The 25,181-nt window shown below is 35.6% G+C and overlaps 2 protein-coding genes across 6 annotated transcripts; one reads left to right on the top strand and one right to left on the bottom strand.

Annotated features, from left to right (window-relative positions):
• Positions 1–11,258: 11,258 nt before the first annotated feature.
• Positions 11,259–19,241, bottom strand: CKL4 (casein kinase I-like 4). 5 transcript variants are annotated; one of them, XM_086603148.1, is made up of 19 exons: positions 18,589–18,899; positions 18,475–18,515; positions 18,318–18,387; positions 18,087–18,235; positions 17,554–17,649; positions 17,350–17,420; positions 16,940–17,001; positions 16,788–16,851; positions 16,471–16,555; positions 16,236–16,362; positions 15,329–15,411; positions 14,796–14,853; positions 14,513–14,617; positions 13,615–13,806; positions 13,286–13,454; positions 12,992–13,062; positions 12,743–12,884; positions 12,067–12,216; positions 11,259–11,894 (listed from the first exon to the last, which is right to left on the bottom strand). In XM_086603148.1, the coding sequence occupies exons 1-13, from the start codon at positions 18,662–18,664 to the stop codon at positions 14,559–14,561; spliced, it is 1,041 nt and encodes a 346-aa protein (XP_086459274.1). In that variant the 5' UTR covers positions 18,665–18,899; the 3' UTR covers positions 11,259–11,894; positions 12,067–12,216; positions 12,743–12,884; positions 12,992–13,062; positions 13,286–13,454; positions 13,615–13,806; positions 14,513–14,558. The 5 variants fall into 5 exon arrangements, with proteins under 5 accessions (XP_086459274.1, XP_086459276.1, XP_086459273.1 ...); XM_086603150.1 differs by having other exon boundaries at positions 13,334–13,454; XM_086603147.1 differs by having other exon boundaries at positions 11,259–12,216.
• Positions 19,242–19,436: 195 nt separating this feature from the next.
• Positions 19,437–20,204, top strand: LOC147511454 (uncharacterized). The gene is given in 2 exon segments (XM_086603153.1): positions 19,437–19,891; positions 19,894–20,204. Coding segments are annotated over 2 exon segments (402 nt in total). The 5' UTR covers positions 19,437–19,758; the 3' UTR covers positions 20,163–20,204.
• The last annotated feature ends 4,977 nt before the right edge of the window (positions 20,205–25,181 follow it).

Raw genomic sequence — 25,181 nt, 5'->3', positions numbered from 1 at the left:
CAACATATAATGACAGTACAAGAAAACTCTTATCAGATCGTTTGGCATACACACAATGATCCTCCTCAATCATCTCAAACCCATATGAAGTAATGGCTCAATAAAACTTAAGGTACCATTGTCTGGATGATTGCTTTAATCCGTAGATAGACTTTTTGAGCTTGCATACTTTGCGTTATTGTCTTTCTACCTCAAAGCATTTGGGATGATCCATATAAATTTCTTCATTTAGATCCCCATTAAGAAATACTGTCTTAACATTCATCTGATAGAGTTCTAAGTCAAAATGTGCGACAAGTGCTAAAATGAAGTGAATTGAGGTAAATCTCACCACTGGCGAGAAAGTTTTCTCATAGTCTATACCCTCTATTTGGGTAAAACCTTTCGCTACCAATCGAGTTTTATACTTATCAATAGTTCCATCTACTGTTCGCTTATCTTTCAGAACCCAATTGTTCTTAATAATTTTGCGTCCTTGAGGAAGATCAACAAGTTCCCAAACTTGGTTCTTCTTCATGGAACTAATCTCATCTTGCATAGTAGCTAACCATTCCTTTGAAACAGGTGATGACAAAGCCTCTTGGTATGACCTAGGCTCATCATCGTCAATAACAGCACACATGAAAGCTTCCCCTTCAATCTCAAAATGATGACGGGGTACACTTCCATGTTTGCTTCTACGTGGCTCAAGATTGTCTTGATCATCTGAGTCATCTAGCGGTAAACTCCCACTATCCTCAACGATCATTGGAACTTCAGAAGGAGGAATTATTACCCCACCATCGCCGAGCATAGGAGGAGTTACCTCTTCTGTAGCCTCAATTGGTTCTACCATCTCATAGAACTCAGTTGACAATCGAGTTTTCTTCCTGCTTGGAAAATCATTTTCCACAAAATCAACATCGCGTGACTCAATTTCCACCATCCCACCATTATTTTGTTCATGAAGAAAGACATAACCCTTAGAGTGCTCAGAGTATCTAATTAATATACATTTCTTAGCTCTCATGTCTAACTTTCCGGTCTGTGAAGACGGGGTATGAACAAAACCAGTAGAACCCCATGGATGCATAACTTAGGTTTTCTGCCAGTCCATAGCTCATAAGGGGTTGATGGGACAGACTTAGAGGGCACCCTGTTGAGAATGTAGGCAGCAGTCAGCAAAGCATCACCCCAGAAGGTCGTGGGGAGGTTTGCTTGCACTATCATCGATCTCACCATATCTAAAAAGGTTCTATTCCTCCTTTTAGCAACACCATTTTATTGCGGAGTTGAAGGAATAGTAAGTTGTTGTCGAATGCCCTTTTGTTCACAAAGTAATCTCATTTGCTCAGACAAATACTCGCGCCCTTGGTTAGTTTGGAGAGCCTTAATATATCTCTCCAATTGATTCTCAACTTCAGCCATAAATCTTTTGAAGCAATCAGAAGCATCAGATTTATGCGAAATTAAGTAAACATAACCAAATCGTGTAAAATCATCTATGAATATGATAAAATAAAATGCACCACGATGGGACCTCACATTAAATGGTCTGCATATGTCGGAATGGATTAACTCTAGTGGAACAGATGCTCTTAGTGCCTTTCCAAACGGTTTTCTTGTTGACTTCCTAGCCAAACAGTGTTCGCAGACCGGGAGATTGACTTTTGCAAGAGGACTCAAAAATCCTTCCCTTGCTAGTCTATTCATCCTATCCTGACCAATATGTCCTAATCTAATGTGCCATTTCACTGAATTTGAAACGACATCATCATCCATGGAAGTCAAAAAAGAATCAGCTGAATTATAATTACTAAAATCAATATCCAACTCAAATAAACCATTCGAAATAAAAGCTCGTCCATACAAAATGGAACCTAAAGAAATAGAAACTGCTTCTAAGCTGAAATTAATATCAAAACCAAGTTCTAAAAGACAAATAACTGAAAGTAAACTGTGTCGAATTCCTGGCGCATAAAGAACATCATGGAGTATCAGCTTGCGACCAGTACGCATCCGTATCTTGTATGTGCCAATACCCAGTACGTCTTCACTAGAACTGTTTCCCATAAAAATTCTTTGATTGCCACTTGGAACCCGAGGAAACTCCACAAACCCTACTCTGTCCTTTGTGATGTGTTTGGTTGCTCCTGTATCCACAATCCAATTAGGATCACATGAATGAGCAACAAGCACCTCAATGCAAACAAAGCAATAAGAACAATTAAAAGTATTTGAGTTTACCTTCTTCGGCTCAGTGCATTCACGAGCAAAGTGTCCAAGTACACCACAGTTGTTACATGTCATCTTAGACTTATTGTCTTGCTTTTTACCAGCTCTATTACCTCTGCAGTGCTTATTAATGTTCCTTTTAGGCGCAAGTGTGTTGTTTTGAGCCCCTGTACCTGCTTTACCATTTTGCTTACACTTGAACCTTGTCACGCGCTTGCTTGGTTCAGTAAAACAAGCAGTGGTAGCACTGCTATTAGTCCTAGTAGCTTGCCGCTCTCCTCTAACTCCAAATGACGCAATAACTGAGAAAAGTTGGTTATATTCTCATTATGCGTCATAATGAGTTTCATCTGTTCCCAAGAATCAGGGAAGGACCTCAAAAAAACAGAAATTTCTTTGCTCATCGAAGAACATTTCCAGCAGCTTTTAGGTCACGTATCATCTGGGACATATTCCTAAGATGTTCAACCATTGTGTCATTCGAAGCCTTCTTATAGGTTTTGAATTTCAGAGTCAACACACGTAACCTAATAGATGTGGTGCCTGCATAAGTCAATTTCAAATCACTCCACATTTCCTTAGCGGTTTTGTAACCCTCAAACTCCACTAATCAGGTCGTTGCGCATGCTGCTTAACATAGTAAAGTGCGCACAACGATCCTGTTTTTGCCAGTTCTGGTACACTCCCAAGCTACGACGGTGTTAAGTAGTAGTGCCTTCTTCAAGCAGCTCCATATTATTAGTCAGAGATTTCGAGGACATTTTGCTTTTCTAGGAGGTACTGGATCATACGGTGCCAAATATTGTAATTCAAACCGTTCAGTTTTTCTCCTTTGTTCAGGTCAACAACAATATTTTTAGATGCCATGTTACACGTACTACATGCATAGACAATAATTAAATAATTAATAGTTTGCCGTAAAAAAGTATTAATCTATGCCACACATGCATAATTGCCTCACTATCAAAATTTCTTCAATAATAATATAACCATAGGCCCTTGATTGAAAGCTAAGTAAACTTAGCAATCATCTCAATTGTTTGCTGGTTTTACCATTCCCAATAAATTTTACAATGGGCAAAAATTAATGAGGAGTTAATTAAATAACTTCCACTCATATAACAGATTATTAGTCTCAATCTAATATCACATATAAATAATATACATCCTCTTAACATCATATTGTTACTGGTAATCGATATATATACAGGTGCTTAGTTTCAAAACTAACGCATGGACAGCATGGTGGTCAAACATACAAACTAACAGGTTGTGGTACGTTATTAACTTGCAAAGTAAAGAATTATATATGCCTTACTGCCACAGTACCATAACAAATACCCAACTGCGATATTGTGTGCTTATTTAACCTTTTTATTTGAGTTCGTCTACCACGAGGATATCCCTATAGGGACGCCAGCCGAGACCGTTGGATCCGAGATCTAACGGTCCGAAAATAAAAAACAAACCCATATTCTCTCTCTTCCTTTTTGTTTTTGATTTTCGGACTGTTAGATCTCGGATCCAACGGTTTCGAAACACTCATCCCTATAGGGATATCCTTGTGGTAGCCCAGATCTTTTTATTTTGCACAGTCATGCTAACCATTGTTGTATACAGCAATTAAGTATCATATTTGAAATTCAAGCAGGCTAGCATCAAATAATTAACTACCAACTCCACATGAATTCAAATATATAATTCTCAAATAAACAACGCTTTGGAAAAAAAAAACTAACCAATAGTTCCTGTACATGTATTGATAAAACATGCCATTTGTCTGATTATATCATTACGTATGTATATCTCATGTTTGTTTATAAAATATAACAAACAGGTAGTATGGAAGCAGTAATTACTTGCAATAATCTTTAACATTTAAGCCTTATTCTGTGAGCCATAGGAACAACATAAAACTGGGGTAAAAACCCTGATTCCAGTCTTTATTAGCTTAAAACCCATTGACTTTTTGAATTACGGCTAAAGCCCACCCCTTTTTTTTAGTTGTGAATTAAAAGTTTCCGTACGTTAAAATTATGGAATAAGGTCATTGATCCAATTAGATCACCTCCTTTAATTTCTTCTAATACCAAATTTACCCTTTTCTTCTCTATTTAGTTCTTATTGTAGCTTGTTTTCGAAAAATCATTGAGTTTGAGATCGTGATATGTGATTTCGTCAATTGAAAATATTTGGATAACATAAATTTGTTATCCATGTTTGGGTAATGGAGAAAGGAATCACTAGTGGCTTAGCAAGAAAAAGGTTAGATTTTTATGATGTTGGGCTTTTGATTTAATGTGTAAATGAGAATTGGTGTTCTTCATTTTTGAGTTTTAAGCTTGGTTTTGTTAAGGTATAGTGTACATTTGGCTTTGTTAAGCTTCAAATACTTAAAGAAATGAAAATTTTCTTGTTTGTTTTGATGTGAAACAGATCTAGATAGAAATGTCAAAGATGCAAAAGCTCTTATTGCAACACAAGATCAATTAGAGATGGTTACATTACCTAATCTTATTGATGCAGCACTTGCACTTTAAATATATATGAAATAACATTGGAACTCAATTCTAGAACACTTCTTTCGATTTAAGGAAGTGGCTAATATGCTCCATGAATACGTTATTAGCTTTAAAATGGTGTATGATGAAGAATTTACTTATTTAGACAATAGTAGTTAACAAGAGATTTCGAGAGAAAGAGTGAAGCTTCTTTCTGAAAATTCTTCGTCAACCAATTCATCTGATTGACAGTCTCCACTCAAATGTTTTTTGTTTCTGATGTGAAGAAAAAGTTATGGTTGGGCTTTGTAAACAATATGATAAATAAGGTCAATGTGGGAAAATTATTCATCTCAATTTCTTTAGTAATTGTGATTTATGTGGATTGATTTGGAGGATTATTGGAATAAATGGTATCTCACTATCCCTATGCAATGCATGTATTTGGTATTGGGTGAAGCTTGTTGCTCTTGGATTAATAGAAGACACAATGGTTCTCCTACAAACAGATAAGCTTCAAGAGAAATCATATGATGTTATGAGGATATCTTTACCTTGTATAATGCCACTTTGTGCAATGACATGAATAACACCATCTTTGCCTCCCCTTCGAGGCTGCATCAAGTTTCAAAGGGGGTATTACACGAGACATTGTTTGTATTTGTGATTCTTCCGAGCATTGGACTGTGAGTTGTTGTTGTTCTTTTTTTCCGACAAACCGTAGTTTTACAAAGGATCCATAAGCTAAAATGGAAGAGCACTCATTAAATGAGAGAGTGATGGTTCGAGTCCATCCGGATCCAATTCTAACACCTTTGCATACATGCTTTGATATTTCTTTCACTCAAGATGTTATTCATTCAATTGATTTGATGAATAGAACATGTACTTGTAACTATTGGCGTGTCGATAATTTCCTTTGCATACATGCTATCGCCCTCAGTATTTGTAGTAAGGGTGATTCCTTTTATGGCTACATTGATGAAGGATATCACGGTGATCGCGTTCGAATGCTACTCACATTCTATCAAGCCAGTTCGAATGGTTCTATGCTAAGGCGATGCCTTATTCTCTCCTCTTGGTTTTATCCGTGTAGTCCAAAGATTGGTCCCGGTAGACCCAAGAAGAAAAGAATTGAAAGCACCGGTGTGATTCGTTAGTCTATGATTAGTTTTGATGTTCTCGGCAAACCATATGTTTTAGTTGTCTTAATTGGGATTTTTAAGTTTGGTCTTTTGACATTTATTAATGAGAAATTGATATTCATTGTATACTTTTATGGAATGTTGATACTCATTTGAGATTATTAAGCTAGTCGGTTTGTTTTATTTTTCATTTGTTATAATGAAATTTATAGTCCATAAAATTATTCATGTTGCGGTAATTGATAGTGCAACATTCATGTTGCGTCGTAATTGAGAGTGCAACATTCATGTTGCAGACGTAATTGATGATGCGTGCAACATTTATGTTGCGATCATTGCGATCGTAATTGAGAGTGCAACATTCATGTTGCGATTGTAATTGATAGTGCAACATTCATGTTGCGGTCGTAATTAATTTGAGTGAAACATTCATGTTGCAGTTGTAATTGAGAGTGCAACATTTATGTTGCAGTCTGTTGTAATCGTAATTAAGAGTGCAACATTCATATTGCAGTTGTAATTGAGAGTGAAACATTCATATTGCATGCAGTCGTAATGCGTGAGACTTACTGAACCTATCTCTTTTAAATGAGACTTCTCCATTTTACAGGTGTCATGCTATGTACTACAACTACATAGTTTGATGTTTCCTTTTAAACTTGGTGTTTTTGTCTTTGGAATCATGTACTCATAATGTAGACAAAGCTAAACCCATTTATTAGAAACTTGGAATTTATGAAGCAATTGGCTAATGAGGTATTCAACGTCTACTGATACAAATTGCAGGGATTATAGGTCATCCTATATAGGGTCTGAACTTTACTACATATTCATAACAACAATCACAATTCACAAGAATGAACCTAAGCCGCGAAATGGGATTTATGAAGTACCAAATTCTCAAGAAATGACGAAACAGAAGCCTTAGTACCACAACCTTTCATCTCTAAGAACTGAATGAACCCTAAACATTGGCCCAAACTGAATTCCAGAAAATTTAGGCATAAAAAAGTAACCAAACTTTACAATTATTCTAACATTTTCTTAACTGACATCATTCCAATTCAAGATCCACAACCATCATCATTTATAACTATCTCAGATTTGAACTAGGTAAAACGAACGAAGAAATCAACCAAAATAGAGAACACCAGAAACCCTAATTTCATTCACAAAAGATCTAACTCTGATTCATAGGTTCCAAATCATCTATATATTACATCGACGCCACTAACATTGAAACATTCTAATACTAAATACTAAAGACAGAAACATTGAAACATTGAAACAAACCCTAAACAAATATCTTCCAGAACTAGTAAATTTGGTAACCGCTTTGGTGCCTTTAGAAACGACATGCTTAGCCAATTCACCAAGAAGAACAAGACGAACAAAGATCTCAATCTCGAGAATTTTTCATAAAATGTGTAGACAGAGGACACTTCGCCCACCTAATAACTACGATGCTAGCTAGCTAACAACAAGACCAAAATAACTACGAAGTTAACAATTGCAACATTCATGTTGTATTAAGGTTCGGCACCCAACAATATCTTTTCTTTGCCTTTCATTTTTTGGGTTTTGCTCGTGAAAGCTGTAGTTGCATCTTTAGTTTGTTTCGGAAGGTTCATTTAGATTTAGCTGCCTTCCCTTGTTTAACCTTGAAAAGAAAACTAATGAATTAGTAGCTTGTTTCAACCAATTACGATCGCAGATCGCAACATGAATGTTGCGGTGTGCTTTTTATCAACATAGATGTTTTAGTGGAAAACATGCCTCAAAATTCAAACAAACATCACCAATTTAAACCTCAAACAACACTCATGTGTTGCATTCAACCCAAAATACTCATGTTAAAGTGGGATTCAACAATGCAATATCCATGTTGCATTGGGATTTGATGATCAACATCCATATTCGCGATTCAATGACAATCTAAAATGAAAATCCAAGTATATTCGATGCAACACTCATGTTGTAGGGAATACATTCAACACACTTTAACCAATTTTTCATAAAATGAAAATCCTAATATATCAAAATTGTGAAACTATCAATGAAATTTGGTATCTAACCTTTTGCCCTCTTGTTCTCTTTTTTTTTGTAGTAGATCTTGTGTTTGCTTGCATTATCGTTTGAATCTTTTCTTTTTTCTTCATTAGGGTTATTCATTTCGAAATTTGGGTTTAATTTGGGGAACTAGGGTTTTGAAATTTGGGTTTAATTTGGAGAACTAGGGTTTTAAAATTTGGGTTTAATTTGGGGAACTAGGGTTAGGGTTTCGAAATTTGGGTTTAATTTGGAGAACTAGGGTTTCAAAATTTGCATATGTTGTTGATGGCAACATGAATGTTGCATAATTGTCTAGTTTTGATTTTTGTTTAAGGGACAATTGTGTAATATTGCCAACAAATGGACCGGATGGGCTTTTGATATAATTAGAAAAAGTTGTGTCTTTTTTACGTAATTAAATTGGAACACTGGGCTTCAAGCCCATTCTCTGTAGGAACAAATCTTACTGGACCCAAACCTTTTGCATTGCCTTACAATGTTCAGACGTACATATAGACACCAAAACTCATGCATTTATGATAACTACCGTTTTAACATGAAATCATGAATCAAGTCTAATATTAATCACATGTATAGGAAATTTCAATGACAAACTCTCGAGTAATTAGGTATGCATAGTTGCATATTAGATTTGCTGTTAACACTATTGCAGGATACCCATGCACAATTTTTTCATAAGAAAAAAACGTGACACCAATTACCAAACATGCAATTTAAATGTATAAAAATTGCACCTTTTCGATACTCAATCATACAACGACAAAGAAACGATCTTTAACTATTCTATTCTGGCTCATGATACCAATGTAGACAAAATAGTATACATATCTTTTGTCGAAACAAATCAATAAGCTCGGCAACGGAAACATAATCGATCAAAGATACGCCTTCTCTCTATGTCGTAGCCACAATTACTAGAAAGATAGCTTAAGTTTTCACACCTTAAAACCCTAAGTAGCTTGCAATTGTAATGGATAAATCAGAGTCAGTACTAAAGCCTTTTGGGATAATTGATAAGCTAGAGTTACTTATGTTGGTTATTTTCTCTCAAATATATAGAGAAAATATCTTATCCAACTCAATCTCAACATATAGAGTATTTTACTCTATTTGGAGACTTGGTCTTTATCTAGACTAGAGTCCCAAGACATAAAACCTCTTGGACGTATGACCCAAGTCTTACCTTTTGTATATGGGTCAAACGACCCAGTGAGGTCGTTTGAATGTCTTTGCTTTGTTTTTTTTTTTTGAATATTTTTGTACATTAGTTGTATGAGTTAATATAAGATTTTGAGTTATACTGGAGTGAATCAAAGTGAGGTCCTGTATTGGGCAACCACCGAATTCGACTCAGATTTTGAGTACATACATTAGCTGGAGCTAAATCAAAGTCCAGTTTCTTTCTTTCATAGTTCATTCAAGTCCACTTCTCATTTTGCACCCAACTTCACTAAAATAAACCTCATGACAAACAAACAGAATTTTTTTAGTCTAAACAATCCAGTTATGTCGCCCAAGAGAAACCTCAAACGACCCCTCAATATCGTCCTAGAGACTGTCCAAATGATGAGGAAATTTTATGTCTTCGATAAGTTTCTTTTCAATGGAAATGCTTTTAAATTCTTGAAGGCCCTTTAGAGTTTAGCCAAATCACGATCTCTTCCCATCTATTGGTCTAAATTGCTGTAAAAAAGGTAAAACCCCATTGTGACATTCAAACGAACTCGCCTTTAATAATCTCCTATTCTTCAACATAAGTGAACTGCAGAAAAGAAGCATGAGGTTTAACCAAATCTTATACTAGTTTCATAGTCAATTAAGGCAAATGTTGATGTGTATCAAACACTATGACCGATACTTTTACCCTCAATTTTCACGCAATATCCCACAATTTGATTTGCATCAAGAAATTTATAGAAGGAATTTATGCATTCAATCAGTCGCTATCTTCATTTTAGAACTCTTGATTAGGATACTAATTTGAAAATAAAAGAAAAAATTCCGTAGTTCGGTTTCTATTCTTTCTTCCTCCTATAGCTAGTAAATTCGTAGACGTCAAAAGTTCGATACGGCAATTATTTGCTTAAGATTCAAAATTTTCAACAATAATACTTTTAAATATTCGGTCCAATAAAACACTAACGGTAAAAATACGATATACGTGTTTTAAACAGATATAATACGAATGCATTCCTTTAAAATCCGACTATATATTTTACATTTAAAACTTTGAAATATAGATACATAACGTTTTTATTTTTATTTTTACAATTTTATTCATAAAAAAATAATACAAATGTCAAATGTTTGGTTCTACTTACTATTACTACCACATTTATTTTTGGTTCCAACTAAGGCCCGGCCCTTTTTTTGAATTTCAAAGATCCGGAATCATAATTTGGCAATTATAAGCCCGGCCCAACTAATTCACAAATTAAACCGTATCATTCAAAAATTCGCCGATTTATTCATTTTATTCGCCAAACCTTATAATTTGCAAATAATTCGGCGAATTACTAACTATGTTTCCTCTTGTCATCATTATTGCGACAGGAATAAAGATGTACGCTTCAAACTGGTGTGAAAATGACAATATTAGTTTTGGAAGATGAAAGAAAAGTGAAGGCGAGAAAGAACAAAAATTTTAGTTTTTGTGAAAGAGAAGATGAATCTCTGATTATGTCTCATTGTCTCAAGTTTGTGCTTCCAAATTCTCTGTGCAAGACTGCAAACCTGTTTAATTGACCAGTTAGTGACGGAACCGGTTCACCTAAAAGTGAAAATAGAGTTTTCTCACTTGCCACGTTAGTACACAATAGGGTGAGTTTCTGAGTGCTGTTATATGTCCCTTGAACCCGACCCAAAAGAGCAAGTCAATTAGGTAGTTAAGTGTGGTATCAAATTTCAAACAGTTACAGAGATGGTATAGAGACCAAGTACAGCTACACGGACCTACCTTTTTAAACGACTCACTACTATTCTACTATTTAGATAACCGTTAGTTTGCATTGCAATACAGTTACAGAAATGGTATAGAGACCAAATAGTGATACACAGACCTACTTTTTAAACCTAATATGGTTATCTCTATATAAATCAATGATTATAACTTTTAACACATTAGTAGATCAAATAAATGGGTCGTCTTGCATTACTAATAGAAGGAAAAGAAGAAAGAGATTAAAAGAGTAAAAGACTACACACTTACCTTTGTTCTATTTTATTTTCTAGTTGTGATTAGTTGAGCGAACGTGATTAGCCTGCCATCTGCATACACTACTGAAACAGCCATCATTTAAGTGTATTTACATTATTCATGTCGATCTCCACTGAAACCCACTTTATACTTTTATTGATGGGTAATTAAACTTTCATTAATTGAAGAACTACCTATAGCACCTACCACAGAAACTTATCAACAACACTAATTGACATTTCCTTAATTAGCCGAAAAGAAATAATCAGGTGGCAAATAATAATTACCAAGTGTACGTGCAAGGTCTCCCCAACGAAAGAGTCCTAAAGCAGCTAGTAAATCTATTAGCGTACTTCCAAAGCTAGGAAAACCAACATTTGATGATAATATGCAGACATGCTTTTAGGCCAATCAGCTCATGCAGAATACGGGGGAACCACAACAAACACAACATTCTTTACCCCAAAACTTACTCGTAAGGCACCAATTGTCATAGCAGTCGATGACACCAAGTGTAGTTGGTTGCCTATACGACTCGGTAAAGTCCAAAACTCCTACCCATTAGGAAGCCGACAAACATTTTCTTGCCTTTTCCACAAAAAGCTGAGGATCACAATCACTAGCAACATCACCGTCTCTCCATACAACACTACTCTTAGAATCCAACAAGTTAAGTAATGGTAACTCCATTTCTAGTTGTTCCTTCCCCACAAATATAGGCAAACCAGAATAACTTCGTCATTGCAGCTTACGATGGATTTTCTCCTACATCACAGCAAAGATGAACTAGACTGTATATTAATGGTACCTTCCACTCAAAGAACTCCAGGAAGACAATATGTTTTATGACGGCATTTTCTTCATCTCTGTGGACCTTTCATTAACTCTTCTGATCAAACAATACCTACATATATATTTTATGTTACCACTCCATTACCTGTCCCACATTAAAACAAAGGTCCACTCTTCCCAGACAGATAAAGAAACAGTGATCACATGTTGTGGCTTTATTTCTTTTAACTTGCATCTTTACATTTCTATGATGCTTCTTGTAACTTGTAGCTTTACCCCAATGTTGGATAAAAATCTGCAAATTTACAACACCATAGTTTCAGTAACACCTAACAACTGCAAGAAAACTGAAAATAACTTATTAATAAAGACACTAGGTGGACCACGGGAGTACGGGACAGAATCTATGAATAACCATGTGCACGAAGCTCTGGACAAACAAGTCAATGGCTATTATTTAGTGAAAGATCAAGCATGGATATCATCATACACACAAAACCACTACAAGAATTTCTACCTAGTCAGAATAGGTCAGTTTTATTAAGAAATTACAGATGTCAACTTAAGCCTAAATTTGAACAGATCTACAAAAAGAGATTGTCTCGGCCAAAAAAATCTCATAACTCATCATGGAAGTATATAAAGCAGTGGCTTATGCAAGATTCTTTCAAGTACAGTGAAGTCCCAAAGATCATCCCAGAACTTAATCTTGAAGATGAAAGAACCCCGAGATTAACTTTTGATGCGCAACAAAATAGCATATCTGTACTAGCATCTGCTGCTTACGCACGATTTCCACAAGTATAGTGAAGTATTATTACCTCTTAATATCTCTCTAGCTTTCAAAGTTGGAAGCGTCTGGATGCCACACATCTTCAAAGAAAGTTCGGGTTCTTACAAGTGCAGTGCACCAAAACTGTGTAAGGAGTAGCCTTCTATAATCTGAAGCAGTGGCAAGTTCCTCTGGAAAATAAGAAATATGGCTAATGAGATATAGAATGAAATAACATGTGGAGAACAATTTTAAGTTCAAGAATCAAAACATGTTGCTTGAAAAGATATGCTTATACCTAGTGAAAGCTTCATATCGGAGACCACAATTTGGCATCTGAAACACTATATTATGGAAGAACTCGAGTACCTATGGTTAAAATTGATCCAGGTGAACATCCAAGGCTTTAATCCATAAGATTCATTAAAAAAAGATACAAAAGCAACTCAGAATCCAGAACCAAATGGAAATGGTAACTGTATGATCTATTAACAGAAGAATGAAGAAAACACTTCACGTCTCATCCATGTTACATGAAAGCATAAAACATAAAACTTCCATCACTCTGTGGTGCCACTATATGCACACTAACCAAGCTCTGAGACCATTTCTTAGCATCATCTGATGTGGCTGTAGTCACCTTAAGAAGTATAGTACTTGGGCTGACATCCACAAAAGCACTTGAAGCTTCAATAACACTCTAGGACTTCAACAGCCTCTACATGCAATCCATGGCTCTTTTCCACCAGAAAGTACCTCCTCTGAAGATATAATGTAAAAATTCAGTAATCAAAAACAAAGTACAAACCTAAAAAAATCTAATGGAAGCTTCGACATCTAGTAAGAATGCCTACACAGAGTACAAGTACATTGATATTTCAAAGCATAAAAAAGGAATTACTTGGATAACGTGTCCCATACCATTCATTTAGCTGAAGAATTGCGTTGTAATGAAGGGAACCAGCTGCTTGACTGACCACTTCTGGATAACGTTCCTTGAGCTATGTTTGATGTTTCAGTTGGCATTTGTTTTGTGGCATTTCTCTTGGAGGCACCAGCCATAGCAAATGAACTAGAAGGCGCAGGCATTTTTCCAGTGAAATTGCTTGAAATCTGTAAAAAGGAAGACATAACATGTCATTCTCCATATTAAACGAAGATATAACCAATGCGTAGCAAGAGAATTCTAACTATTTTCCTGTGAATAGCCACTCCAATTCTATGCAATGCATCCAGATACTGTGAATAGGAATGAGGGCAGAGCATAAGAATACAATTAGCTTACAAGGAACTGTGACCGCCACAACCTCAACAGAAGCATAAAAGTCAAGCACAGTTCTTGTTTAAGGATGAAATATTTTCTTATCTTCTTTACCCTCTAGAAGAAGAAGGCAGAAAACAGTTCATTGGACTGTCTCTGTCTTTAAGAAAGGCAAAAAATGTATCATCAAGAATAAAATAATGGCTTTGGCTCTCTACTCAAATAATAAAACTTAAACAATGAAGTTTACCAGTTTGGCTCTCTACTCTCAGATGCATTTGCTCCTAAATTTAGTCCAGAAAACCTGGCGGGGGTGGTGGGGGTTGTGCCTTACCCCAGCTTGCTCTTTGAAGATGAAAAATAAATATATTGATACCAACGAAAAACGGATATTATCCATCCATTGCCCTTTAATATATACTTTGTTATCCAACAGGACTAAACAAGTTGTACACAAAAGGTTCAACACACAATAGGTCTAGCTAACATCCATTGAGACTTTTTTATATGTTCAATATTAATCCATCAAGTAACTTTTATGTGTTCAGTATAACTTACAGTCTTATCAACTGGATTGTCGGGCCCCAATCTCTGTTCTCCTGATTTAAATTGCATACGAATGCCAGGGCGGAGTATTACTTGGTCCCAAGCTCTCTGTGACCTCTGAATAAGATGCAACATACCCACGTGAATTCATTAATAAACCAAAATAAAGAATGTACTTTCAGCGAAATGCAGAAAAATCCATCACAACTTGAAAATCTGGTCCAAACTTATATATCTGGCAATGTGACTAATTATATTTCCAGATGCATTTGGAAAGATAAGCGTTAGAAGATACCTTGATGCTTGTCAACATCCATTTGGATTGGACGAGTGCAGGTCCCTCCAGTCACAGGCTGTAAATTCAGATGAAAGTTTCTGTTAGACCCTGCTATACATCAATTATCACTAGACACTAAATGTTAGACAACACAAAGGGTGTCCTTGGTGGAATGAAATTTCCATGGGAAAAGAAGAGAACTCGAGAGCAGCAGAACTGAAGACAAAATTTTGATAGAGGAAAAATAACCCTCATGTTAGGAGCAATATAGGGAACTTCCGTTTCTTTAAAATGAAAGTTGCGTTCCTTGTATTGCTCCTAATATCATGGCGAGTTGGTATCTTCATTCCACATCTTATTTCTTGCCCCTCTTTGTTTTCTCAAGAGGTTCTTTGGGATCCTGATTCCACCAACCAGAAAAAGTCATAGATATTTTTCACAGTTGGTAAAACATATAATAAACTCCATGGGGAAAGCATGCCATGAGTAAATTGTAACTCATAGTCAAATGAAAAGGAACACTTAAGTATAACATTATCAGATACACTCACAGATAATCGAGGCTGGGTTTTTGTCCTTTGGGCTTGCTGGTACTTTAGTATGGTCCAATCAAATATATAATCAAATTCATAACCTGCCACATATGAAGAAGAGAAAACAATAAGAAGCCTAGAAAGACAAAGATATGGGAGCAAGTATCAACATTTCAAAGCCACACTGTAAACTGAAGCCTCAAATGGCAAGAAAAAATTAACAACACACTGCTTTTATTGCAAGTCACTATTAAAATATGGGCATCCAACTTAAAACTGATTGGCGATAAGTGGGGAGACCCCAAGACCTATACATTTTTATGCGTAGAAGATACACGATATGGGATTATAAATCTCAACAATTGCACTGACACGTGCAAGTGTTCGGGTATTTGACATGGGTATGAAGTATTGGGCAGACGATATACCAAAAATTTAGCTACAAAATCTTCAATGTGTTTGTGTCATATCCAACATGGACATGTATATCCCTCCTACATGGGTTTTTTTCCTCCGAAAATATGGAGTGATGATGTTACATAGCTTTTATCTGTCCCTTCATATATAGACACAAATAAGTGGATCAATTAGCCCCATTGTTCATGAGCTTAAGGATAATGGACCAGATTTCATAATCTATTTTCTATGTTTGCATATATTATTTTTTAGAAGTATGATCTAAACCAAGAAAAATTCAATTAAAATCTTTTCCCTATGTGAGAGAACCACAAATCTTAACAAAAATGATCAGATACAAGTTTGCTTGGAAACTAATAATTAACCAATAGAGATCAATTTTTAACTGCGAAAATTCCTTGAGCACATTATTGGGTATATTCTCATATGATTGAACAGAGCGGGAGAACTTCCATATTAGGGCAAGCCTACTTATAACAAAGATTATGTCTATCATCACCAAATATACCTTCACGAGTAAACAGGTCACGGAAAAGGCGCTTCAAAAATCCATAATCAGGGCGCTGATCAAATGTCAAAGAGTGGCAATAATGGAAGTATGACGCAAATTCCACAGGATGAGACTTGCACAGGACCTTAACAAAACAAAAAATATGTCAGATATAGCATATGCTTGCTTCATCTATTCAGAAAAACAAAAGCACACAGTGAACAAAAGATCGTGCAATTGGTGTAGTACATACTTCTATAGGAGTAGATAATTTCTTCTCGCATATCTTGTCATATTTTTGCTTTTTCGTGGCAGCTTTTAAACCCTGCCATGGAAGACTGAAACCAAAATATGGAAATCACATGAGAAAGAAGTTAACCAGTCTGCAGATTAGATTTTTACTCTTAATCAGTAATATCCTACGGACACAATCAAATTATAAACTCCCTAACCGAGATGATGGAATATATTTTTTAATGCGAAGGGGAACTATTTCAACAGTTAAAGATATACACATCAAATCCAATGAATTTCCACAATGAAGAAGATAAGCTTGAACAGAGGGCATACCTTCCTCGCAGAAAATATAGAAGAACATAACCAAGCGACTCCAAATCATCCCGGCGGCTTTGCTCTAAATTAACATAAGGAGAAGATACAGCTTAAGATGAAACATTCAAATATGCTAACAAATTGAACCCCAAGCATGAATCATTCTTTACCTATGCCGAGATGAGTATTGCAACTTGCATAGCGTGCAGTCCCTGTAAGATTTTTGTTCTCCCTGGACAAGATAAAAGGGAGTCCATCTTCAGCCCAGTTTACACCAAGAGTATGAGTTATTAAGCAAATAGGAAGCTCAATGCATTTGTCGGAACAAAATATATAAATAGTGGTGTCAATTAATGAAAGATCTGGTATGATAATGAAGTTGGAATACAATCCCAAAAAATTTATAAATTTACTTTATGCTTCTAACTGCATAGGAAATTTTGAGGATGGATACATAATAAGCAAACATATAAGAATCGGACTTGTTTCCCTAAAATCCCAAGAATATGTTTACATAATGGTAGCCAGACCCAATATTAATATAGTTAACTAGCACCAATTTTTTTATTACAGACATTACCTGTAAGGTATATGGCGGTTTGTTGTAGAGTCTCGATATCTTTTTGCAAGTCCAAAATCAATGATGTACACCTGAAAATCAAGTTACAGCAAAGAGTAATCAGAAAAAAATTCAAGGTAGACTGAAGACTAATTACTAGACCAAGAGGGTAAAGGGTAACATATTAACCATCACAAAATTATAAAGTTTGACAAAGATGATTACCTGATTTGCTTTACGACCAAGACCCATGAGGAAGTTATCAGGTTTGATGTCCCTATGCAAGAAACCTTTCGAGTGCACATACTCTATTCTCGTAATCTGCAGAAAATGAAAGGAGGGAATGATTATTACTTAATAGCATAACTTTAGGAGAGGTAGAACCTGAAAAAATAAAATAAACTGTCAGTGTAAAACAAAGACTTTTACAGGTTACTAGAGGTATCAAAATCCCAATCCCGTAAAAGCACATATATTATATTATAAGGTTGGTACTGTTTGACGAGATGGTAATGTCATTAAATTACACCAATCCTGTATCCACTAAATGTCTAGATTATATGAACTTCCCTGATCACTAAATGTCTAGACATAAAGTGAAGTACACTGTACACAAAACATCCATCAGAACAACAATAGTAATAATGGTAGAAGCATCATTTGCACACATATACTTTCTCTTTTTTGTGTGTACATTCCTCGGAAAGAGCATATTCGCAAAGACAAATAAATTGTGTCATAAAATAAACACTCTTTACCATCTGATCAGCCAACAGTAAAACAGTCTTCAGTGAAAACTTCCTTCCACAATACACAAACAGATCTTCAAGACTCGGTCCCAATAAGTCAAGTACAAGAACATTTTCCTCCCCATCTACACCACACCATTTTGTACCAGGAATACCACCTGAACATATGAATAATTATTAGTAAATTGCAACAATTTTTTTTTTTAAAAAAAAAAAGTATATTAACATAGCGTAACATACTTCCTCCCTGTAGAATATTATATAATTTTGCTTCGTAAAGCAATTGTGGATGCTTTGTCTTGGTATTCTCCTGTCAAAATAAATGAATAATTATTAATAAATAAAGAAATCCAATTGATCAATCAAAAAAAAAAAAAAAAAAAAAAAAAAAACTTACAATCTTAACTGCAACTATCTCGAAAGTATCGATATGAGTAGCTGAAACAAAAAAAATTAAACAAGTCAGTACCGATATTTGTAAATATAATAATAATAATAAAGAAATATTCACCTAGATATATTTCACCAAAGGATCCACTACCGATCTTCCTGCCTAACTTGTATTTCTCACCTACAATCCTCTCCATGTGTTTTATATATATTCAGTTCAGATCGAACAAGTTCATCAACAGGTTTAGGGGTTTTATATTGAAAATTGATAGGAGAGAGAGAGAGAGAGAAAGATCGGAGAGTTGAGAAGAGAGCGCGAAAGATTGAGTTGAGTTTTTATTTTTCTCGTGAATCTGAAACCACAAACAACACGAGAGAGAGAAATAAAGAGAGGGAGGCAGATGAGATGAGATAATGTATATAAAAAGAGAAAATGACTTGCGGCGATTTGTACTTGCATGTTGCATGACAAGAGAGGAAGTTTTTAAGTGGGTCAGGGGTAATTTCGGGAGTGTAGTTGTGAACTACTTTTAGCTACTAGCTAATTGGCTAAACACAATAAATAATTGATTAATTAAATAATTTTAAAAAGATACATTATTGATGCTTAGCTCAAAATTTTGGATGCGCAGCCCACTGGAATCGTGACCGTGTTTTTCAGGTGCGTGATGGCTCAACCAACGACTGAGAGCTAGTCTAATGGTGACATGCTAAAAAGGGTGTCAACGTCAAAAATTTAGCACTTGTAGGGTTCCAAACCAAATTTGGCATGCCAAACCATTCCAATGGGTGTTTTATTAGTTTAAAGAGACGGACGACACAATTTTAACACAAGGACAAAGACGGTAGAAATTGTTGTGTTGTTTATGGAAAACAAATGGAAAGGAAACTCACCTGTATCTGTCTCCCAAAAAACTTTTTGTGTCAATTTTTCTACAAAATCACCCAAATCAAATTTAACAAACAAAATCACAAATCTAACTGAGTGTTTTACACCATCAAGATTTATGACCCTTTGGGGTTTGGAGCACCCTATGTGTGGTTATGTAGTGGGTCAACTACGAGCAACTTTTACTCTACGCGATGCTAAACCAGATGTTATGTGCATTATTATGGCCAGCTGAATTGGGCGAAACACGGCAATGCAATGACTGCTATTTCAATTTGACCATGTGTAAATTCTCTGCTAAATTTGGTCAACCGTCAACGGAAGCTATCTAATGGGTCAATGACTAGATTTGCCAAATTTTGGTTTTTCCATTCGTTCATTTAGCAGTGAACAAAACGAGAAATGGGAGATGCAGAAAAGATGATAGCAATCGGCCTGATATGGGGAGCAACAAATGCAATAATGAGACGTGGTGCACTCATATGGGACAAAAAGCTACAATCAGTAACAAAACCACACCAGTCTTCACAACTCCATCAAAAATACTTGGGTATTTGAATAATTGGCTAAATCTTTTATTAATTTGGCAATACTCAATCCCTTTTGTAGTTAACTTATCTGCTTCTGCTGCTTTCTTTGCTATATTAAGTGATAGTCCTATATCTTTAGCTGTTCCAGTTACCAATGCAACTACTTTTGCGGCAACTGCTGTTTCAGCTATGGTTCTTGGTGAAGAAACTCGTGTTGGTTTCGCTTTGTTGGGTACTTTTCTTATTGTTTTGGGTGTTTGGATTTGTATTATGTGACATTGGTTTTTATGTGATATACAATTTCCCATTTCTCCTTAATGTGTGTGTTAATTCATTGTAGTTTATTTATGAAGTTTAGTTGTGGTCTATCATTCTGCTTATCATCCAGCCTAAAGCTTCTTCACAACGCTACCAATGCTATCATTATATTGCTAGTTTGATCTATATCGAGTAATTATTTTTCAACCCAACAAATTTTATTTTATCATTCTGATTGAGTAATTGTTTTTCCTACCTTGTTATTTGCTGCCATCTATACATATCTTTCTATTTCCCCCAACCTATTGTGTTTGCTCTCGCATAGCATTTGCCATATTGTTTCTGTCTAGTCATGCAACCTTGTTATTTACTGCCATCTAGATTCTAGAGTATTTCATTCATCGCAAGACTTATGTTATATTAATTTATAAATATCAAGTATTCGTATTCTTCATGTACTCTCGATGAAACTCCTCCACTATTTTTTTTTTTTATACTTGTGGGCACTTGGTTTTTCAACGTGTGTTTTTTTCCATTGAAACTTATTTATTAATCATACTAGTGTATATCTGGCTACTTCATTCCACTTCAAAGTAGTCTTCATTTCTATCTTCAAATTTGTTCCTCTATCTGTTCATGCATCCTTGAAGGATTGCACTTTTTGCATTTTTAGCTCTTTCCAAGATTACCTTATTTTTTCTTGTGTGGAGGCTCTTTCTAAATTTTTTATTGTAGGCTATGGAAGCAGATACGAAATGTTTCGGCTGTGGTTTTGAAAAGCTAGGACATGGATGTGGTATAATAGTGTACACATTCACTACTATTTCTGATGTTTTACCCCCTTTGCATGCTCTCTTTAATGTTTTATATCTTTGGTGTTTGATTTAGTTTTTGATATTAATCGTTTACAATCACTTTAACGATCTTCGTATATATTCTCTTTGAAAACTCAGATTGTTAAAAGAGAAGTGCATGGCATGTAATCCATTCATATCTATGATAAATTATGTCTTTCATGTCATGCCACCAAAATCTTATTGTTGAATTTGACACAGTTCAACCGTGTGAAGTTCACCAATATAGTAATCTTGAAAAAAAAAAATCTCCAATTAAAAGACATAACAAACACACATGATAATAGGAAAAACAGAACACTGATATCTTATTTATTCAGCGGGAGCTGAAAGAATGAAAAAAATAGGACCTTGTGAGCTAATTTGTCTCTGCAACAACCACAGTAGACTGTTGAAAAATCCGTAGTAAGTCACTTAGATATTAGAATTGCTGTTTCGAACACTCAGGAGGCATCTGTCCATGGTATCTTTTAGTATCTTTGCAGTAGTTGTAAATCAGGTAGTTGTCTCTGACCCACTTCATCTTACCCATTTGTCTATAACTTAGCTTGCTGTATAAAGGGGAAGTCCACCAGTTTTCTGGGGTATTTGAAGGGGGACTGATAGATGCTAGCTGGCCGATTAAACTTGCATGTCTGTGCTCTAAATCTACTGAGTCTAGCCTAGTCTAGCCTTGAAGGGTACACTGTTCCAGTCAATCTTCTCAAGACCACCTCTGGTTGCCCATTTATTGGCATTCCATAAGCTGGAATAAGCCCTCATACCTTGTTTGTTAGGATAAGGAATCCCCATGTTCTCATAGTTCCTGAAAACACGGATTGGTAGCCCATCGATAAAACCACCTCAAACATTAACAAACAATTTGATGATCAATTGATCATGGTGTACTCAAGTATTAGGGAAGTGTGAGATCATATGCCTAGGAATGAACTTGCACCATCTCACTAGAGTTCCAGTGTATGGTGTAGTTATGGTAATCAGCTGATGGATCGAACCAGGGATAGAATTGCTGCTCCTTGTTTCCGTTCCCCATAGTGTAAATGTTTGTGTGGATAATGCAAGGTTGTCTTGAGGTGTTCCGATCCTCAAGAACTCAAAATCTCTATCGTCGTGCTTGTCTTCTTGAGAAGACAGCCGCATAAAGTTGATAAGAACCATTAGCTACTCTTTTCTTTGATGGATCTGTGCAGGATGTTGGTTTGCTAATACTGCTCTTGGCATTGGAGGTATCCATCTACTGATGTCAGGGTATCCATGTCTTACGATTATGGATGTTGTGGAGTGATGTCTGGTAAAGAATTGGATGTAGTGCTTGATGTGCCAATTGTAATACCCTATTGAGGTTTGGAAAGCCAAAATTGAATACAGTGTCCAAGTAAATATAGTTACTGTGGTTTTTTAAGGATCTTGGTGCATAGATTGCATAATTAAGATATACTAGAATGTAGGAAGAAGGTTTTATTGGAGACCAGAACTGTGATTGCTTTGCGTTAATTATTCTACTTACGTAGTATGCTGTGACAGTTCCAGCAGAATTCCCAGGTACCAACTTTATAAGCATTTCTATGCTTCCAAAGAGAAACGCTTTCTTTGACCGAACTGCAGAGCCTGGACAGGGATAGGTGGGTAAGTATAAGCATGGAAATATACATTACTTTGGCTACTCAAAATATGTCAATGCTTATGTAAGTAGCATGGTTGAAAGTGTCTCGGTATATATATAATATCCTTTATATTAAGGGGAAAATCAGGGGATTGATTACAAGATTAGCTAGATGTTACTGCAGTATTTTTTATTTATTTTTTCAGTTTTGCCTCTATGTATCAGTGCACTATAAAGTGATATAGTGGCTATGCGTATTGAAATTCAGGGATCCAATATCATGGTCAGTAACTCAATATTGATATTGTCTGCCCTGTTTAGTAGATACCACTTCAGATGGGTATGTATCTTATATCTTGCAATCAAATCGTTGGATGATTTTGTTCATCAACAATATCAAAGTTCCAAATCAATCAAAATGCATTAAGTATGTTGTGATTAGAAAACACTCAGAGATGCATATACCTGATGATTTATCCCAGACCAGTTGGAGGTCGTCTCCATTTGTCGAAATTGATGAGTGTTGAGCACCCCATGTAATGTACATGCTCTTGGAAATTTTAACGTCAACAAGGCAGCGATCAAATGCAATTTTACAGACAATAAAAGCTAAAACCAACAATGCTTGCAAAGTTCCTATCTTCATCCAATGAACCAACAATCATCCAACTCTTCTGTAGAATTGAATCTTCAGCTCTTCAGAGTTAGAGTTGATCTGCGCGCTTTCAAAGTTATGCGGTGGTCTTTATATAGTTTCTATAGAGATTGGCAGGCTTTGGAAGGTGGTGCTATGGTCTTTATATGGTCTCAATCAACGTAATTGTAGGCTTTATTCTATTAAGGATGTTTGACAAAAGTCACCCCCTGAACTTGCCCCGATAACCCAAGCGAAAAAAATCCTGAAGTTGCTAATGCCAAACGCAATTGTTAGTTTGTTTGACACCGTTAGTAACATATGACGTATTTCATTTTTTAGATGATGTCATATATAATTGCTATAAGGATTTTTGACAAAAGTCACCCCTGAACTTGCCCTCGATAACCAGTTACACCCCTAAACTTTTTTCTTAGCGAAAAAACCCTGAAGTTGTTAATGCTAAACACAACTGTTAGTTTTTAAGTTCATTTTATAACTGTTCTTTGTTTAGTTTGTTGTTTTTAAGTAATCTGAGTGATTTTGATGCAGCATCGTGCCTATGCTCTGTCTTTTTCATGGGCTTCGTTGACAATATGATTTCCTCTAATGATTACACCACCACCATCAGACAAAATCTCAACCTATGCCAGAAGAGCCTCCCAGACAGGTTACCTATGTCGCTCCAACTACAATGAACATTCATATATGAATCATTTTATAATTGTTCTTTGTTTAGTTTGTTGTTTACTAATAAATGGATATGTATTACTTTTCAACGTTGTTTTTTGGTTGGAACTTGCAATAAATGGATTATGGATGTGTACCGTTTTATACTGTATTAAGTTGTTGTATTAAGTTGTTTCAGTGGTAATAAATTTGGGTTACCCATAAATATCATTTGTATTATTGAAAGATTTAAAGTTGACATCTAATCCACTTTTTGTTCTCACTGGGTTGTTTGGTTTTGGTCATTTGGAGATCACGTACACCATGCAAAATGTAATAAATGAACTTAAACTTTTTTGAAATTTTGGTTGTTAATTTCGGGTGTACACGCATGGGTTTGACATCAGGAACTTAAAAACTAACAGTTGCGTTTGACATTAGCAACTTTAGGGTTTTTTTCGCTTAGAAAAAAATTTAGGGGTGTAACTGGTTATCAGGGGCAAGTTCAGGGGTGACTTTTGTCAAATATTCAAAAAATTATATATAACATCATCTAAAAAACGAAATACGTCCACGGCATTAAGCAAACTAACAGTTACGTCTGGCATTAGCAAGTTTAGGGTTTTTTTGCTTAGAAAAAAGTAGTTTAGGGGTGTAATTGGTTATCGGGCCAAATTCAGGGTGACTTTTGTCATAAATCCTTCTATTAATTTTAGTACTTCCGACTTTTCATGCTATTAAACTCCAGCAAGTATAAGCCTAAATAAATAACTTTCAACCTATATGCTGCGGACTGCAAGTTGTTAGGAGTGTATCCGTCCTTTGATGAGGGAGCTCATTTGATTTAAATAAGGAACGCAAGTATATTAATTAATGGACACTGCACCTTGCCCGTGTATGAACTTAGTTTCGCAAGGAGCCGAGTTTGCTGTCTCTTTGGAGCTTCAAAATTTGGTACACCCTTGCCCAAGCTGGGGACTTGCATATTCTGTTGCGGGAAGTAGCCATATGAACGTTTTTGCTCAATATTAGTCAGCCATTGATGCGCTATATTGTCACACACATCAAGCATTAAAAACCTTCCATCATGTGTCTAAATGTTGATTTTAGTCTCTAAGACTTAAGTCAACACCACACGAAAGGAGACGGTATTTGGTGGTGGAATGTTTTTTCTTCTATTGATGGAGAAAATGCCTACGTATCCAATTTGCCTGTAAAAATTGAAATCAAGTCGACGTAGTCCTAGGCCTTCTCTTATAGGTGAGCTATGGGCTGCC

The sequence above is a fragment of the Coptis chinensis genome, chromosome 3, assembly GCF_015680905.1.
Source record: "Coptis chinensis isolate HL-2020 chromosome 3, ASM1568090v1, whole genome shotgun sequence".
Lineage (NCBI taxonomy): Eukaryota > Viridiplantae > Streptophyta > Magnoliopsida > Ranunculales > Ranunculaceae > Coptis > Coptis chinensis.
The sequence above is the reverse complement of the archived record's forward strand: the minus strand, read 5'-3'. Positions and strand labels throughout refer to the sequence as shown.

Bases quoted from the DNA above. Each gene is read 5' to 3' on its own strand.
- CKL4 (XM_086603146.1), bottom strand. From the start codon at position 18,664: ATGGAGAGGATTGTAGGTGAGAAATACAAGTTAGGCAGGAAGATCGGT. The intron at 17,650-18,086 runs GTAAAGAGTGTT...CATTTTCTGCAG, and splicing joins TACTGTTGGCTGATCAGATG to ATTACGAGAATAGAGTATGT. The intron at 17,002-17,349 runs GTAATGTCTGTA...TATCTTGTCCAG, and splicing joins AACCGCCATATACCTTACAG to GGAGAACAAAAATCTTACAG.